This window comes from Anabrus simplex, chromosome 3, assembly GCF_040414725.1.
Source record: "Anabrus simplex isolate iqAnaSimp1 chromosome 3, ASM4041472v1, whole genome shotgun sequence".
Lineage (NCBI taxonomy): Eukaryota > Metazoa > Arthropoda > Insecta > Orthoptera > Tettigoniidae > Anabrus > Anabrus simplex.
In genome coordinates this window covers 243,636,277-243,652,679 of record NC_090267.1, presented here as the reverse complement: position 1 = coordinate 243,652,679, position 16,403 = coordinate 243,636,277, and the positions used below count along the sequence as shown (strand labels likewise).

The following is a 16,403-nucleotide window of genomic DNA, read 5'->3' as shown; positions in this document are numbered from 1 at the left end:
AAGCACCACCAGGAACATCACAACCACATGATCACCTTATTGGACCGCATTTCCTTGAGGTCCATATAACAGGTGCACGCTACCTGCACTTGTTCCGTCATGATCTCCCATTCCTGTTGGAGGATGTGACACTTGGGGATCGTTTAACGATGTGGTTTCAACAGAATGGAGCTCCACCACGGGCGTACTGTAAAGCTACCGGGGCTGCAGGTGGTAGCTTAAGAAAATTACATTAAAAATAAATAACGCTTTACTGCAGTTTCAATAAAGCATTCAAGCAATCGTAATGTTCATACGCATTTTTCTTTATCGGAGAAAATGATGGTTAGTGAACGCGCCAAAGCTGTTCACGGCTTAACTGCAGCTTAGAATTGTGTAATTCTTGTGTATTGCTTTCGGTATTCAGTAATTAACGGCAGTTTTCATCCTATGAGGGTGTTGTATGATAAAAATATAATACGACTGAGTAGTATTTTAGTGTAGTATTGTTACTTACCTTATTATCGGGTGATCATTGTGTACTAATCTGGACAATATTTCTTTCCTTCCATTCCTTTTGTGCACAGGAGAAGTTATTTTATTTTCTTCTTTTCTCTTCGTTATTCTGTAAAGAATAGCTAAGGAGTGCGAGTGTAGGAACTGTAGATGTGGCGAGGCATTGAGGAGTATGAGGGAGGAGTTGGAGCGTTTGAGGGAGAAAATTAGTATTCTTTCAGAGGACAGGAGGGAAAGTAGGCTTCCCTCGAACAATGTACAGGTTGCAGTAGGTGCAACAGAGGGATGGAAAGCAAAGGGGCGAGCTGTAGAACACAGGTTTTACAGGCTGTCATACCATTTCAAGTTGGGTTAAATAGTTTAACTAAAGAGCCATTCTACTCTTTTAGATAGAACAGATAATGAGAAGTTATCGTCAACGAGTGGTTTCATTAGTCTTCAGACTCAGTGTCACTCCCGGTTTCAGATGAAGAACAATATGTAACTGGGAAATAGGGAGAATTACGCACAACTTCGTACCAGAAACTGTATCGTTGTGTTGTCTTGTCTTGTCTTAGTTATTTAATGGGCTTCGCTTGGGAGCGGTATACCCAGCCACGGAACTGTATCGTTCAATAAACTCCGTCTCCACTTTGTTCAGTTTTATCGTACTTCACGTTGCTATCACGTGCATTCATAGAAGAATATCAGTTTAACATGCCGTATTAAATGTTTGAATATAACTTTGCACAAATTCATGAGGGAATCGTGAAATCCATTACCAATTCCCGTGTGAGGAACAGGTACATATGCTAGTGGAGTAATAAAAATGTTATAGGTTTGTGAGAAATTCCAAAATGACCTCGATAATGTTGTGAGATAGACAGTAGGCAATTGTATGATGATAAACGGGGTTAAAAGACAGGTTGTGAGTTCAAATAGGAAAAGTCCGCTGAGTTTTAATTACTGCGTTTATGGGGCAAATGTTCCTTTGGGGATCATTGTAAATACCTAGATGTCAATACAAGGGGTAATCACATAAATGGGATTGCAAGTGTTTAGGGGTTGTAGTGAGGCTGTAAAGGAGGGGGAATATAATTCTCTGGTAAGACCCTAACTAGAGTATGGTTCCATTTTATGGGACCCTCAGCAGGATGGCTTGATTCAAGAAGTGGAAACAATCCAAAGAAAAGCAGCTCGATTTCTTCTGTGCGATTTCCGAGAAGGGTCAATCAATCAATTAATTAATCAATCAATCAATCAATCAATCAATCAATCAATCAATCAATCAATCAATCAATCAGTGAGTCAATTAACGATCACCATTTAGGACGGTTGTCCAGGTGGCAGACTCCCTATCAACTGTTTACGTAGCTTTTCCTTAAATATTTTCAACGAACTTGGAAATTATCGTCCTATAAATGAATATTTGCCCTATCCGTCCTTTTGAGTTCTAAATATATCTTCATATTATGATCTTTCCTAGTATAAATAGTTTATTCTTCTAGTTGTGTCATTCCACGCTAACTCACCACTGACAGCTTGAAACATACCACATAGACGAGCATCTCGTCTCCATACTCCCAAGTCTTCCCAGCCCAAAGTTTGCAAAATTTTAGTAACATTACTCCATTGTCGGAAATCACCCAGAACAAATCGTGCTGCTTTCCTGTTCTCGTATCAAGTAGTCCTGGTGAGGGTCCCATACACTGGAGTCTTACCAGAGACTTAAACGTCCTAACCTCTACATCCTTACTACAACCCCTAAATACTCTCATAATCATGTGAAGTGATCTGTAACCTTTCTTAACTACTTCGTTAATTTGATTACCCCAGTGAAGATCATTCCTTATATTAAACCTGGGTACTTTCATTGTTCCCTATGAGGTACTCACTAATTTGATGTGCGCTATAAGATGAAATTCAACACATTTGTCCGGCATAAGTGAAAAATATAATGATGGATAACTCCGTTCTCGGCCACCTAAAGGTAAGTTTACGGTTACCACTGGACCTTTTCCTGGATACCACCATGCTAGTCATCTAGAAACAAAATCATAAATGTCTTCAAAAAAAATGTCTTCAAAAAGTACATACTAGAATCATCATATGATCCAAAAGTAAAAAACTTACTTGCTAAAATAAACTGAATTAATCTAAAACAAAGCAAGTAAAATACATAAATCACTACTAAATATGCCAATAAAACATTACTATTTACACAATTGTTAGTATTCTGGCGGGTTCCGTGAATCGCGATGTTATTTGAACGCGCGCTTAAAAAATACCACACTACTGGTCAACATGACAATTTCCTAAAATTGATACTACTTAGCGATGAGGTTTAAGTGAATTTTGTGTTCGGTAGGAAAGTGCTCAATTTTTATAAATTCTTTATACTTACAATGATTTAACTCTCTCAAATAGAATTAAATTACCAATGTTCATACGGCAATATGATGATGTTGTTTCCTCCACCATATCGCTTGGCGTGGATACCATAACGACACCAGTCACAGTTCGGTATATGGTGTTATGAGGGCGCGTGATAATCTAATTGGAGTGAAGCCTTGAAATCACGACGGACCACGGAGACAGCGTAGGAAGTAACAGTCGTTACTCGTGATATTTAAATATCAGGCAAGCAACTCACAATGTTGAAAACATGCTAGGAATATTAGCTACGAATTTTAGGTAAATAAGATATAATAAAGTATGACAATATATTCTTTATTCCTAAACATTGCAATCGTTTTCTTAATCATCGCCATCTGGTCGATTAGGTTAGCAGTTCGCCTTTATCTACCACTACGAGCGGTAATGTGAGTGAATGTATTGTTTTACTCAAGCCCTTGGTGGAAAGATGGTGCCACGACACGGACTTGGTTAATCCCGACAAGACGGAGCTCGTGGTATTTACCAGGAAGAGGAGGCTAGACGGACTGTCAGAGCCTTTCCTATTTGTGAAAAAAATAGTTAAGACAACCTCAGTTAAGTACCTAGGGGTAATCCTTGAGGCAAGACTGAGTTGGAAGAAACACATAGACCACAAGGTGGAAAAGGCTCGCAAGATTATGTGGGCCTGTCGCAGGGCCGTCGGAAAGACTTGGAGCCTAGGACCTAAGGTGGTCCAGTGGCTCTATATTTCTATTGTACGGCCCACGATCACCTATGCATCTTTAGTCTGGTGGCCAGGTTCGGAGAGTAAAACTGTGACCACCAAGTTAAACGGTGTCCAAAGACTTGCGTGTCTAGGAATAACAGGGGCACTGGATACTACACCATTATGTGTAACGGAGGCCATCCTAGGTCTTCCCCCCTTACATTTATATGTTAAGGAAGTAGCGGGAATGAGTGCCTATCGCCTCTGGTCACTCGGAGGATGGTCCTTCAAAAACCCGAATAGAGGACATGCCTCTATTCTTACAAGGCTTCACCAGACCTGGACTACGACAATGATGATCGGGGACCTGATGAAGACTAGTTTTAATTTGAATTATAAGTTCACAGTGGCGATACCCACAAGGGAGGAGCGGGCCGCGGATGCTGGGGCCCGTCTTAGGTCTGGGGGCTGTACATGGTACACAGATGGCTCGCGGACAGAGATGGGCACAGGGGGCCTAAAACAAGGCTCTCCCTACCTATGGGTAAATACGCTACTGTTTTCCAGGCCGAAGTATACGTAATACTGGCCTGTGCTGTATATATATATGGAACATGCCTGGACACAGAAGATGCATCACCATTTACAGTGATAGCCAGGCAGCGTTAAAAGCACTATGTGTAGTTAAAACAACATCAAAAATGGTATGGGAATGCCAAAGGATGTTAGACCAGCTGTGTGAACTCAGCCCAGTTACCCTATTATGGGTCCCTGGGCACACAGGTATCAGTGGAAATGAAGAAGCTGACAAACTAGCGAAACAAGGCTCGAAAGGTCCTTTCATAGGACCAGAGCCCTTCCTGGGAGTGTCACTCCGAAGCGTGAAACTGGTAATATCTCGGTGGGCAAACCAGTCTCACTTAGACATTTGGAAGAGGTTAACTATAGCAAGGAAGGCACGTGAACTTATCAAAGGGCCTAGCCTACGTTATACAAAGGTCCTGATAAATTTGAATAGGACCAGAATGCGAATGGTAGTTGGACTGTTGACATGCCACAATACCTTATAGAGACACCTACACATCATGAAAATCAGTCAGGATCCGATGTGTAGAAGATGCAGTAGGGAGGAGGATATCTCCTCGCATGTGTTACGTCAGTGCGAGGCTCTTGCAAGCACTAGACATCGATACCTTGGCTCACATTTCGTGAGCCTGGAAGACATCAGGAATGCCAACATCCGGACACTGGTATCCTTTGTAGGAGTACTAGGGCTGGACTAGGCAAACCCGTTTAAGGGACAAAAAGGGTCTTCACAGACCTACACGTGGAGAGCTGCGAAGGCAGGGTTCACCCATTCTTTATCTATCTATCTATCACTCAAGCCCTTAGTAACTACCGTGCATTCGGTGTGGTCATTTTTGCAAAATATAAAAAAAAGCCCTGAGGGTACTGAATCAAGGAACACATTAGAGAAAGAATTATGTAAGTTACTTTGGCTAGAATTTGAATAAAAAGGAATACGAGTAAAGAAACAAAGCGATTTTAGACTGTATTTACGGAAATGTATTTAGGGCCGGAGTGATTTTCGATTTTAGAGCTCACAATTTAAAACAATTTTTAGAGCTCACAATATAAAATATTTCCTGTCCCTTTAGCCCTTTAACTTTCGCCACAATTCGTACCATGGGGATCCCTAATTTGTTTTGTAAGATATGTTTCCAAAATTAAATTCACAGTTCGTGAAATCGCCCATTTCTACGCTCTTACACCCAGCCTCAGATATTTTGGGATTGTTTGATTCCTTGTATCCGTTTGCAGTAGGCTTGTACCACCTTCGGATTTCGATATTGAACCGTTTGGAAAATTCTCAAAAAGATATAAATTTTTCCGTACCTAATCAAGTTTTCGCACGAATATTTATACAGATATCGATAGAACTCACGCAGAAGAAACAAACGAGACCTTGTCGTGGTCCCTATCCACCCCCATGGCTCAATACTTAGCGTGCTGGTGTTTGGTCCAAGGGTTCCTGTGTCCGATTCCCGGCCGGATCGGGGATTTTACATTTCATTGGTTGATTTCGATGGCTTGTAGACAGGGTGTGTGAGTGTGCCATCTTCAGCATTAGAATTCATCAGTGTAGAGCCCCATCCTCACAAATGCGCAAGTTGCCTCTAAGCACCAACTCTAATTATACGCACCAGGCCTCTCTGGAGGCCACACGCCATTATTATTATTATTATTATTATTATTATTATTATTATTATTATTATTATTATTATTATTATTATTACGTCGCGGTTCCTAGTTCTGCTAACATTAACGCACGTTCTGAGCATCGATATCGTACAAAATACAGGGACCGATGACCTATATATTAGGCCCTTTAAGCAGCAATCATCATCATCGTCATCATCATTCACTACAAAATGAAACATGCGCACGACGCTCCGTACTGCGCTTTCTGACCTTAAAAGTTTTGGACAGACTCATTTGACCTTCCTCATTAGAAGTCAGTTTTAATATTAGATTCTATAGTTTAGAAATAGTCGGGCTGAGTGACTCAGTTGAGGCGCTGGCCTTCTGACTCCAACTTGGCAGGTTCGATCCTTTCTCAGTCCGGTGGTATTTGAAGGTGCTCAAATACGTCATCCTCATGTCGGTAGCTTTACTGGCACGTAAACGAACTTATGCGGCACAAAATTCCGGCACCTCGGTGTATCGGAAAACAGTCAAGAAATAGTTAGTGGGACGTAAAACAGTAATATCAACTTACTAAATATTATTTTTAATAATTGAAGGAAGTTTTGTATACATAATGTTCTCAGGCACACGGATTTGTACCAAAGGACCAAAATGATAAGAGAGATTCTACATCAAAATGGAAACAGGAAATATTCCAACGTTGCAAAAGATTTGTTGAAATTAATGTTAAAATATCTACATTAATCATGAATATGGTAATTTCGGCTTGTTGGCTGAAGGTCAGCGTACTGGCCTTCAGTTCGGAGGACCCTAGGTTCCATTCTCGGTCGGGTCGGGAATTTTAACTTTGCCTAGTTAATTCCTGTAGCTCCCTGGGGTGGGAGGTGAACTTTGTGTTCCTCTAATACGCATACTCCTTACATACAGCATAGAAGCACGAAATGGTGCATACATCTGTCCACATAGGTTTGGCGCCAGGAAAAATACCCGACCATAAACATGGGCTAAAGCCAAATGTAAGTGCTGATCCCAGGTGACTGAATGAAGTCCTGGTAGAAGAACTAGAGGGAAGATCTAGATGGTTGTAATAAGGAATCCATTAATTTAGGATTCCTAGATGTTAGTTTTCTTTCATATTCGGCCATGTATCAGTATTCATCGCGTAAGAAATCTATATTTTCTAGGCAAAAGTTATTACTGATTATGACCATAATTTGGAAGTAGAATGTGAACACTTAGGGTAATATCCATCGTAACCAATGAAAAATCTCGAACAGTGTGCACAACCATAACATATATGTACAATAATCTTGTCATTCTCTTGTCATTCACAGATGAATTATGTAGTTGCTGAAGCAGTTGGATTGTTTCTGTCCTCCAATAGCTTTGTGCCATCCGTACCATGAGGTGACAAGTGTTAATGTCGAAGTGTCCCCCTCTATGGCTTAATGGTCAGTGTGCTGTGTTCGATTCAGTTCCCGCCCGGGTCAAAAATGTTAATCTTCATTGGTTAATTATTCTGACTGCTCGCGGACTAGGTGTGTGGTCAGTCTTCAGCATTAGAATTCATCATAGGTAAGGCACCATCCTCTCATATCCGCAGGTGTCCTACAAGGAGTCAACTAGAAAGACATGCACTAGGCCTCTCCTAAAGCCACACGCCATTAATTATTATTAAATTCGAAGTATATTTGAATGTGTCAACGTTTCTTATGCAGTTAAAATATCTGTGTGATTTTACTTTCATTCTTTTTTCCAGGGAGACTCTGGTGGTCCTTTGTTCAAAAACGACGAAGTGGTTGGAATTACCTCGATTGGTTTGGCGCACTGCAGAAGTTTCTTTCTAATTTTTATTCCCGGCACTACATTCACAAAGGTCGCTTACTTCAGACACTGGATAAAGCAGAATACTGGTATCTGAAATTTCCTCCAACGAAAGTAATGTAATGTGAAAGGGGTATTGTAGTTGCAAATATAATTCTGGCTATGGGTGTTCAAATTCTCTGCATTTTTTAACGTCCTATGTATCCCTAAACCCGGTCTTGAAAGCCAAGAATAACGGCCGAGAAGATTCGTCGTGCTGACCAAACGACACCTCATAATCTGCAGGCCTTCTGGCTGAGAAGTGGTCCCTTGGTAGGCCATGGCCCTTCGGGGCTAGTGCACCATGATTTTGTTTGTATTCCTAAACATTAGTGTTAATTTGACAGTTCGGCGCAATCCTCGATCCTCACGCTGAGGATCGGGCCTGATCCTCAGTGTGGGCGTGGCTGTCACGTGACCATGACACCACAGGGTTGTGGGTACGACGTCACATGGTGGGCGGAGGACGTGGCTGTGACTTGAAAAGTAGCTAACCTAACTTAACGCTAGCTAAGAGTGTCCTTCCTTACAGCAGGCTACCCTTCTCTACATTTTGGAAAACGTCAGGGTGATCTTAGAGCGTAGGTTTAAGATAATAGTTTAATCTTAAGCTCACTGGCTGCCCTTTCTTACGCCCGGCCACCCTTCCTTACAACTAGCTGGCCTTCCTTACACCCCACAGCCCTTCTTGGCAAAAGTCTGAGTAACTTTAGGGGCTGAGTTAGAGTGTAAGCCTAACCTTAACCTCAAGTTCACCTAAACGGCTGCCCTTTCTTACACAAGGCTTCACTTACCTACATTTGGCAAAAGTCCGGACAACTTTAGGGCTTTAGAACTGAGCAAGACAGTAGGTTTAACCTTACGCTAACCATGCATCAACCTAACCGGTTGCCCTTCCCCCCTTAAGAGAAAAATTTAATACATCCCGGACTGATTGTCCTAGAAAACTGATCTTTAGCTAAAATTGTATCAAACATTTTCTAACCTTTCGTGACAGGAGCGAGGTGGTGGGGATTATTGTTTTAAGAGGAAGTACAACTAGGCAACCATAACACTAATTAGAGGGGAAAATGGAAGGGATCCGACACTTCGAAAAATAAAGATATCGGCCAAAGGAAGACAAGGGCCGCAAAGGCCGTGAAAATGAAAGACTCCCTAGGCCTCCATACGTAATACCGTCGGGGTCTGAAAAGAACAAGAGTTGACCAAGTGAGGTCGGACAGGATAGATAGAAGTGGGGAACCTGGAACAAGTAACTGGAAGCAATGCCAGGACTCAGCTGAGGGTCCCGTGGTCGCCAACCCACGCTCCGAAGTTCAGAGCCCCTGAGGCCCCTTTTAGTCGCCTTTTACGATAGGCAGGGGATGGCGTGGGTGTTATGCTACCACCCCCACTCACAGGAGGAGACAGGAGGGATGTATCACGGCCCTCAGAATTTGCCTTGACAGATTATATGTTCCCCGAGTGGTTTCGAAACGTTGCTTAGGTCTGGATGAAGCAACTACATGTGAAGAAAACAGACTTGTACCCAATTAATAAGCTATTCAGTTTGACTATTTTCAGTGTGTACAATGGTTAATAAATGCCGTGGTGTAACCAGTTAGGACGGAATCTGTAGGTATACCTAGGCTATACTCAAGCCTCTGTTACTGCTTCTATGTTCTCAACTCGACATATTACTGATGCCGTAAATAATCTATCTCCCCATGACCTGGCGGAGATTCAACAACGACGACGACGATGAACAATCGTCTAAGAGCGAACACGCACCACCAACTACTGAAGAAGAGCAAAGAGCCAACAAGAGCCCTTATTAGCTCCGTTAACCTTATTACAAATCCTCGGTGTGCCACACCCCAGAAAACCTGAAACTCTCCCTTTCCGTTTATTTCCGTATTGCCTAGTCCACCTCTTACAATCCTGGTGACTCTGCGTCATGCCTATTTTTCAGCGGAACCTTGGGACCTTGCACTTGTTTATGCTTAACTCTGTTATTCTAAATCTCATGACCTTTCCTCGTCTGGTTGCACCATGCCATATTTCGCAATTGTGCACCACAGGATACAGATAGGGGAAGGTGGGGCAAAACAGGGTATTTAATGTTTGGACCTGGTTATTTCTCATTAAATAATATAAAAGTATTATTTATATTGCATATATGCATTTGGTACACTGCCCTTTCAACTCTTAAAATAAATACATTATCAAAAAAGTGTCTTTTGCCCCGTTCTGCCCCTTATGTGGGCCAAAATGGGGAACGTTTATCTTTTATGAGTTCAATATCAAATACACCTTACAAGAAAATGTAAAATGAATACACAGTTCTATTCACATAATGCACGAATGTGTGTGGCATCCTCGTCGTCTGTATCACCACCTGCAAATGAATTATGGGCCCATTTCTTGCATGACACGCATCTAATCCATTCACAACAGCCTGAATGGCTTCTTCCATGGATATACTGCACCACTGTTTCCTTTCCGTCTTCCTTTTATATATTCTTACCATTCCAAAACATAGAACCGAAAGAGGAATCCATAAGACTAAATAAAATGTGATCAAAGACGAAGTGGGGCAGAACGGGGTACTACCCCATTATGTCCAACCCTGTTTTGCCCCACAAGCACATTTTTAGTTATGAGATCTAGACAGCAAAAGTAATTCAAATATTTTAAGTAATATAATGGAATAAGAAGTTCATAAGGCACACTTCCAAATAATAATATAACATGCTATCTGAATTATATAATTTCTACATATTCGAGATGAAAGAATGCTGACCAGTTGCAAAGCAATGGCAGAATACTATACAGTGGCCAAAATAACACAGGCGTACGCAAGGAATATCGGTGAACTGCTGTGTGGTAGCAGATAGCCATGTGATGTCGATGTTCTGAAAGATTACGACAGAATGCACCACTTACCGAGGAGATGAGAGCTATACCCCGTTCTCCCCCCCTGCCCCGTCTTGCCCCACCTTCCACTATATATGTTTCGTCTGCTTCCCTAAAGCTAGTACCTTAATTCAGCCTTCTCACATTCATTTATGACTGAATATCTTACCATAATTTAATGCCATTTACCTCGTATTAAATAATACTACCAATTCATGGACACTAATTCTCCTACTTTCCAAAAGCCATAGGTTCGATCCTCGGAGATACTAGCTGTCCTGAGTTCGAATCTCAGAGACACGACAAACCAGTGATATAGATCAACTTACCCCCAGCTGTTTCATTCTAACGTTTTTGGGTAAAATTAATTTTGACGTTTAAAAGACATTGGAGGGTACTTTAATTGACGTTTAGAGTAAAACATAGTCTGGGGTGGAAACAACCCTTAACTTAAAAATTTAACAGCTCCTGGACCGATGGATAGAAAACATTTTTAGTTTAAAATATATATAAAATTATCCTCTAACTGGTAATATAGATCAACTAGCCCCAACTGTATATTTTCAAAGTTCTAGGGTAAAAAAGACGTTTAACTTTAAAGATGTATAGGATGATACTTTAAATGACGTTTAGAGTAAAGAATATGTTGAGGTTAAAATATTCCTTGAATTAAAAATTCATTAACTCTTCAACCTGTTGTTGTAGAAAGTCGTTTTTGAGTTTAAAATGTTTTGTTTTACATTATGCTCTTTATTCGTATTGTACGTACTTGTAAAGGACCCACATGAAGACGAGCATGAGAACGACACAGGGTGTGTGCTGTACTTGATTGGAGTGGGTACTGGGAGAGATTATCCTTCCAGTATTTATTATAGAACAGCTTTAAAGGCTAGTTTTATTCATAAAGAAACAATAAAACTCCCTTTTCTCGATTCTGCCGAGGATATGGAAAGATAATAATTTTCGTAAAAACATGAATATGAGTCTTATGCATTAATTTCTTGAAGAATTGTCTTTTCTTTGCGTAATAATTTAAAGTGCATTTATTTTACGACTTTGAAAATTAAACTTATTGAATTATAAAGACCCTCTTGGGGCAAAAATAGCGCAAAAAGTGACTATTAGCAATTAAAAATATTTTCTTTAAAGCAAAGTAACTAACACAAAATTTCTTCTTCCTTTATTCTGTTCTCACAAGTGAGCAGTTACACTGATTTAAAGCTGTTTGTCTCCCAGTCTTAGCATTACACTGGATTTACTGATTTTAAAAGTTCAACGTTAAAGAAAGTTAATTGTAGACTTGCAAAAACAAATCACTTGATGATTAAAGTTAACACTGAGTTTATATTACCTTACTACAGCCTGTTGAATCTTGAAGACATGCTTTGCTGACTTCACCATGGGCCCATTGAACCACAGTCCAGCTAGGAAGGCCGACTTTATTTTGAGAAGTATCTCTCACAGTGTGCAGTATTATAAGAGCGTAAATAATGTCACTGGCTTTCACAAGATTTGAATAAAACAAAGTCCTTTTCAAACTGCGACGTAATACTGCTACGTCATAATAAAATTATCCACTCAAAGGATACGGGAACGTTTCGTTAAAATAAGCACCGTCAGCTAATGAGAAACAAACATTGTACTTTGTGATAAATGACATAACATTTGTCACTGAAAATAAGTAAATCAATAGCTCACCGGCTAAGTTCGAAGTTACGCACATTTCACAAATAAAGCCCTAACATTTATAAGTCACTACTTTATGTGTTCCGTAACACTGGAGACCATTCGACACAGGCTCACTGTTCATAAAAAAGTTTAAACATTGTAGAATGCAAAGTTCTTTGTGCATGCGGAGAACGTCAAAGTGTCATTAGGCACTGAACTAATATAAGTCGTTTAGTAAATGCTGTTACGAAGTGTTAGAAAATGACAAAGTGTTTAAGGAGCTTGGAACTATTAAAGTCTACATGATTTTACAGTTGTTTAAATTTGACAATCCAGCGTAAGCCTCGAGCCTCATACTGAAATCGGTCTTGATCCTCAATGTGGGCTTTGCTATGACATCACAGGGGACGTGGCTATGACGTAAGAGTCAGGCGATTCGAAGAGTTAGCCAAATAAACCTAACCTAACAAAACGTAACCTAACGCCAGCTAATAGTGTGAGCTTAACCTAACGATAACCTTACCGGTCGTCCTTCCTTACAGTAGGCTACGCTTCCCCGCACCAGATAGGGCATAAGTCCGAGTAGCCATAGAGCTGAGCTAAAAGTGTGTGCGTAACATCACGCTTACCTAACTGGCTGCCCTACCTTATATTCGGCTGCTCTTCCATACACCTGACTTCCATTCCTTCCACCAGAATGCTCTTCCCGGCAAAAGTCTGGAGGAGCTGAGCTAGAGTGTAGACTTAACCTTATGCTAGGTAAAAGCGTGGGCTTAACCTCACGCTAAACTAACCGTCTGCTCTTCCTTACAAGAGGCTGCCCTTCTTGGCACAAGTCTGGGTGACTTCAGGGCTTTAGAGCTGAACTAGAGTGTAGGCTTAACCTTACGCTGACCATAAGTTAATCTAACCGGTTGCCCTTCCCTGTAAAAATAGGTCGGGTGTGAAAATATTTTACTTGAAAATGTTATTACTCCTAAACTGATGGTCCTAGAAAATTGATTTTTAACTTAAAAGTGATCAAAATCACCCTCTAACCAGTAAGATAGATATAGATAATTCTAACGTTTTACGGTAAAATGAATTTTAAAGTATAAAAAGTGATGGAAGATACTTTAAATGACGTTTAGAGTAAAAAAAGTAGGTTGCCGGTGAAAACAACCCTTCACTTAAAAATTCAATATCCCTTCAACCGTTAGTTGTAGAAAATTGACGTTTAGCTTAAAATTTACCAACAATTGTCCTCTCTAAGTCAACTTACCCCAAACTGTTTCTTTTAAAAGTTTTGGGGTGAAAAAGGACGTTCAACGTTAAAAATGTGTGGGATGATACTTTAAATGACGCTTAGAGTAAAACGATAGGTTGCGCGTAAAAAAACTGTCAATTAAAAATGTATTATCTCTTCAAATGGTTGTTGTAGAAAGCTGTTTGTGAGCTTAATGTGATAAGATAATGTTTGATAAATTTTAAGTTAAAAATCAGTTCACTGCAACTAACGGTCGAGAGATATTGAATTTTTAACTTAAGGGGTGTTTAGAGAATCTCCTGTCAATATACATTTAGAAGTTGAAACATATAAAAATATTCCTGCTAATACTACTGCTTATTGTCCATGTAACTGATGCCACTTACCGTCCTCTATCGAATATCGTTACAAAACTTTAAGGAGAGGTTTACATCATTATCATCAGTGTGTGCAAGCATTATAGAGCACAAAGACTCTACAGTTACAGACAATCGCCTTGATAACAAACAAACCTCTAAATGTGCAACCTGTTCGCCTAGCAATGAAAATAATACACTACACAAGTAAGTGAAGCTAGTAAGATCTAGACATATAAAATAAGAGTTTTGTCTGTATATTGTGCTCAGAATTCAAAAAGAGTGGTATTTCTGTATCGGTCATGTCCACAGTAACAAAGAAATGCACTTTCTACTTTTCCTTAATGTCTGTCTGTCTGTCTGTCTGTCTGTCTGTCTGTCTGTCTGTCTGTCTGTCTGTCTGTCTGTCTGTCTGTCTGTCTGTCTGTCTGTCTGTACACGCATTACGAGAAAACGTCTGAAAAGAATTTAATGAAAATCGATATGTAATTTCGGTGGATGAGCCACTACAATCTAGGCTGTAAATCATTTTATTCACGCTGAGTGAAATGGAAGTTTAGGGGAAGTTCTGAAATTTAGTTTTCAATTTTCAAATATGTATATTATTAGTGGTCCCATCGATAAATACTACTTAACTAAAGTTGTATAGAACTAAATTGCCGATCATTAATGTCTTATATACATTTTTACCAAATGTCTTATATATATTTTTTCCAAACCGGGTATGATAACACGGATATTCATTAATATGTATTTTTGTTGCTAAATCCATGTCAACCCCGAGCCACGAGAAACGTTTGAACAGAATTTAATGAAAATTCGTATATAGATTCGAGGAATAAGAAACTACGGTCTCAGCTACAAAACAATTATATTCACCCTGAATGAAATTATAGTTCAGGGGAAGGCACCGAAAATTTAATTTTTAAACAGGCCTATCTATGTTATTGGTCCTATCGAAAACATAACTACATAACAAAAGTTATAGAGTATACACTTTTTGATCATTTATGTTTTATCATGTTTAGCGTATCAACTACGATAAGAGTGGTATTTCAGAGTCGGAAGAAAACTCATTGTGAAGGCCTACAATATCGAAAGCGCATAACAGTGATCACCAATTACATTACATTGATCATTGTTTGTTGTGATGTTCTTTGTCTCTTATGCTGCCACTCAACTCCGATAGATGGAATTACTGCTGCGTACCAAGTATAACAGCCTGACGGAATATTAGCGGGAAATAGCTGGGGAGTTACAAAACTTTCTTCTTTAGCATGCCACTCCTCCGGCTCATACATTTCCTGATACTGCTGGTACGTAAGACACTGGTTCATCATATTATTCCAGCTATTCGATTCCTACTCTGACGCTCTATTTTGAATGAGCAGTGTGCACACTTAAGACAGAGGCTCACTTAGTAGTACAGTAGTAGTAGTAGTAGTAGTAGTAGTATCATCTGGTCTAGAATTACAATTTAGGCCTATTACAAATTATAGCACCACAATTCACTAAATAACTCAAAATTCAACCCTGAAAAGATTCGTTTATTAAGAAAAGCTTCTTCCTCTTCACTTTTATGAAAATCTACTTTCATATTATTCCAAATTAGCACTGAAGAGGGTGTTTCCCCTCTGGCTTTGAGGAAAAACTTGCCTCCAAGTCAGATAGTTCAGATAGTGTAGTGAATTGAGATTTTCTGACTCATCGCGTACTCCTGGTAAACGGATTAGTAAAAGGGCATAGTTTTTACTCTGGGACTCTCCACTATTCGACCTCCTCCCCCCGCCGGAAAACGACGACGAGTGTTCACGGATCGCGACTGTCTGCGGCTCGGTCATTTCAGCTCTGGAACTTTGGACCGTTAGATCGGCAGCGTAGTACTGTTCGTTAAAAGTGAGAAAATGTGTGGTTTTTTATTTGATCGAGTGTTTCATATGAAAGCATTGCTTTTAATCGCGCCATTTCTACTGACGTCATTGTAATGACCTATGTCCATTTCAGTTGGGAAAACTACTAAGACAGTCTTTCTGAGGATGTAAAAATGCAGGTGGAGAGTGAGTGTCTGCCAACATAATGAAAACTCACCAACCTGATTGTGACTGATGACAGACAAGCGGGCCTACCATTACAATGGAAATTCCCTGACCCAGTCTTTAAATGAGAAAAGACGTTTGGCGACTCTCCCGTCGCGTTTCTAGGGTTACGTTAAGAGCTATGCAATTTAACACAACCGTGCTCACAACGTGTACACTACCTAACCTAGAATTCTTTGTACAATGTAGAATTCCGTAGTGAAGCACGAGTACATCAGCTAGTATTCTATAAACGTCGTATATTACATCGAATCCCAAAGCATCTGATTCAGTGTTTACCACCAGGATTTTTGTCTACGTACACTGCTTACGACAGAGAGACTTTCTTGGATACGCTACCGCTCAACAGTAAAATGTCAAGCGGCGCAGCTGCATGCCGAAGGCAAAAGTTGACACCGTGCAACCCAAAGTTTGCAACATTATAAGAAAGTAGAATTTATGCAAATCTTACTTGAAATAATTGCTTTCAGAGGAGAGATGTGTTCATTGCGATG

General features: G+C 40.1%; 1 protein-coding gene across 1 annotated transcript in view; it reads left to right on the top strand.

Annotated features, from left to right (window-relative positions):
- Positions 1-7,784, top strand: part of LOC137498899 (mite allergen Der p 3-like) — an 88,683-nt gene extending 80,899 nt beyond the window's left edge. The window contains exon 7 of the mRNA XM_068226646.1: positions 7,545-7,784. Within this exon, the coding sequence (XP_068082747.1) occupies positions 7,545-7,706 (162 nt within the window). The 3' untranslated portion in view covers positions 7,707-7,784. The remainder of the gene's footprint in view (positions 1-7,544) is intronic.
- The last annotated feature ends 8,619 nt before the right edge of the window (positions 7,785-16,403 follow it).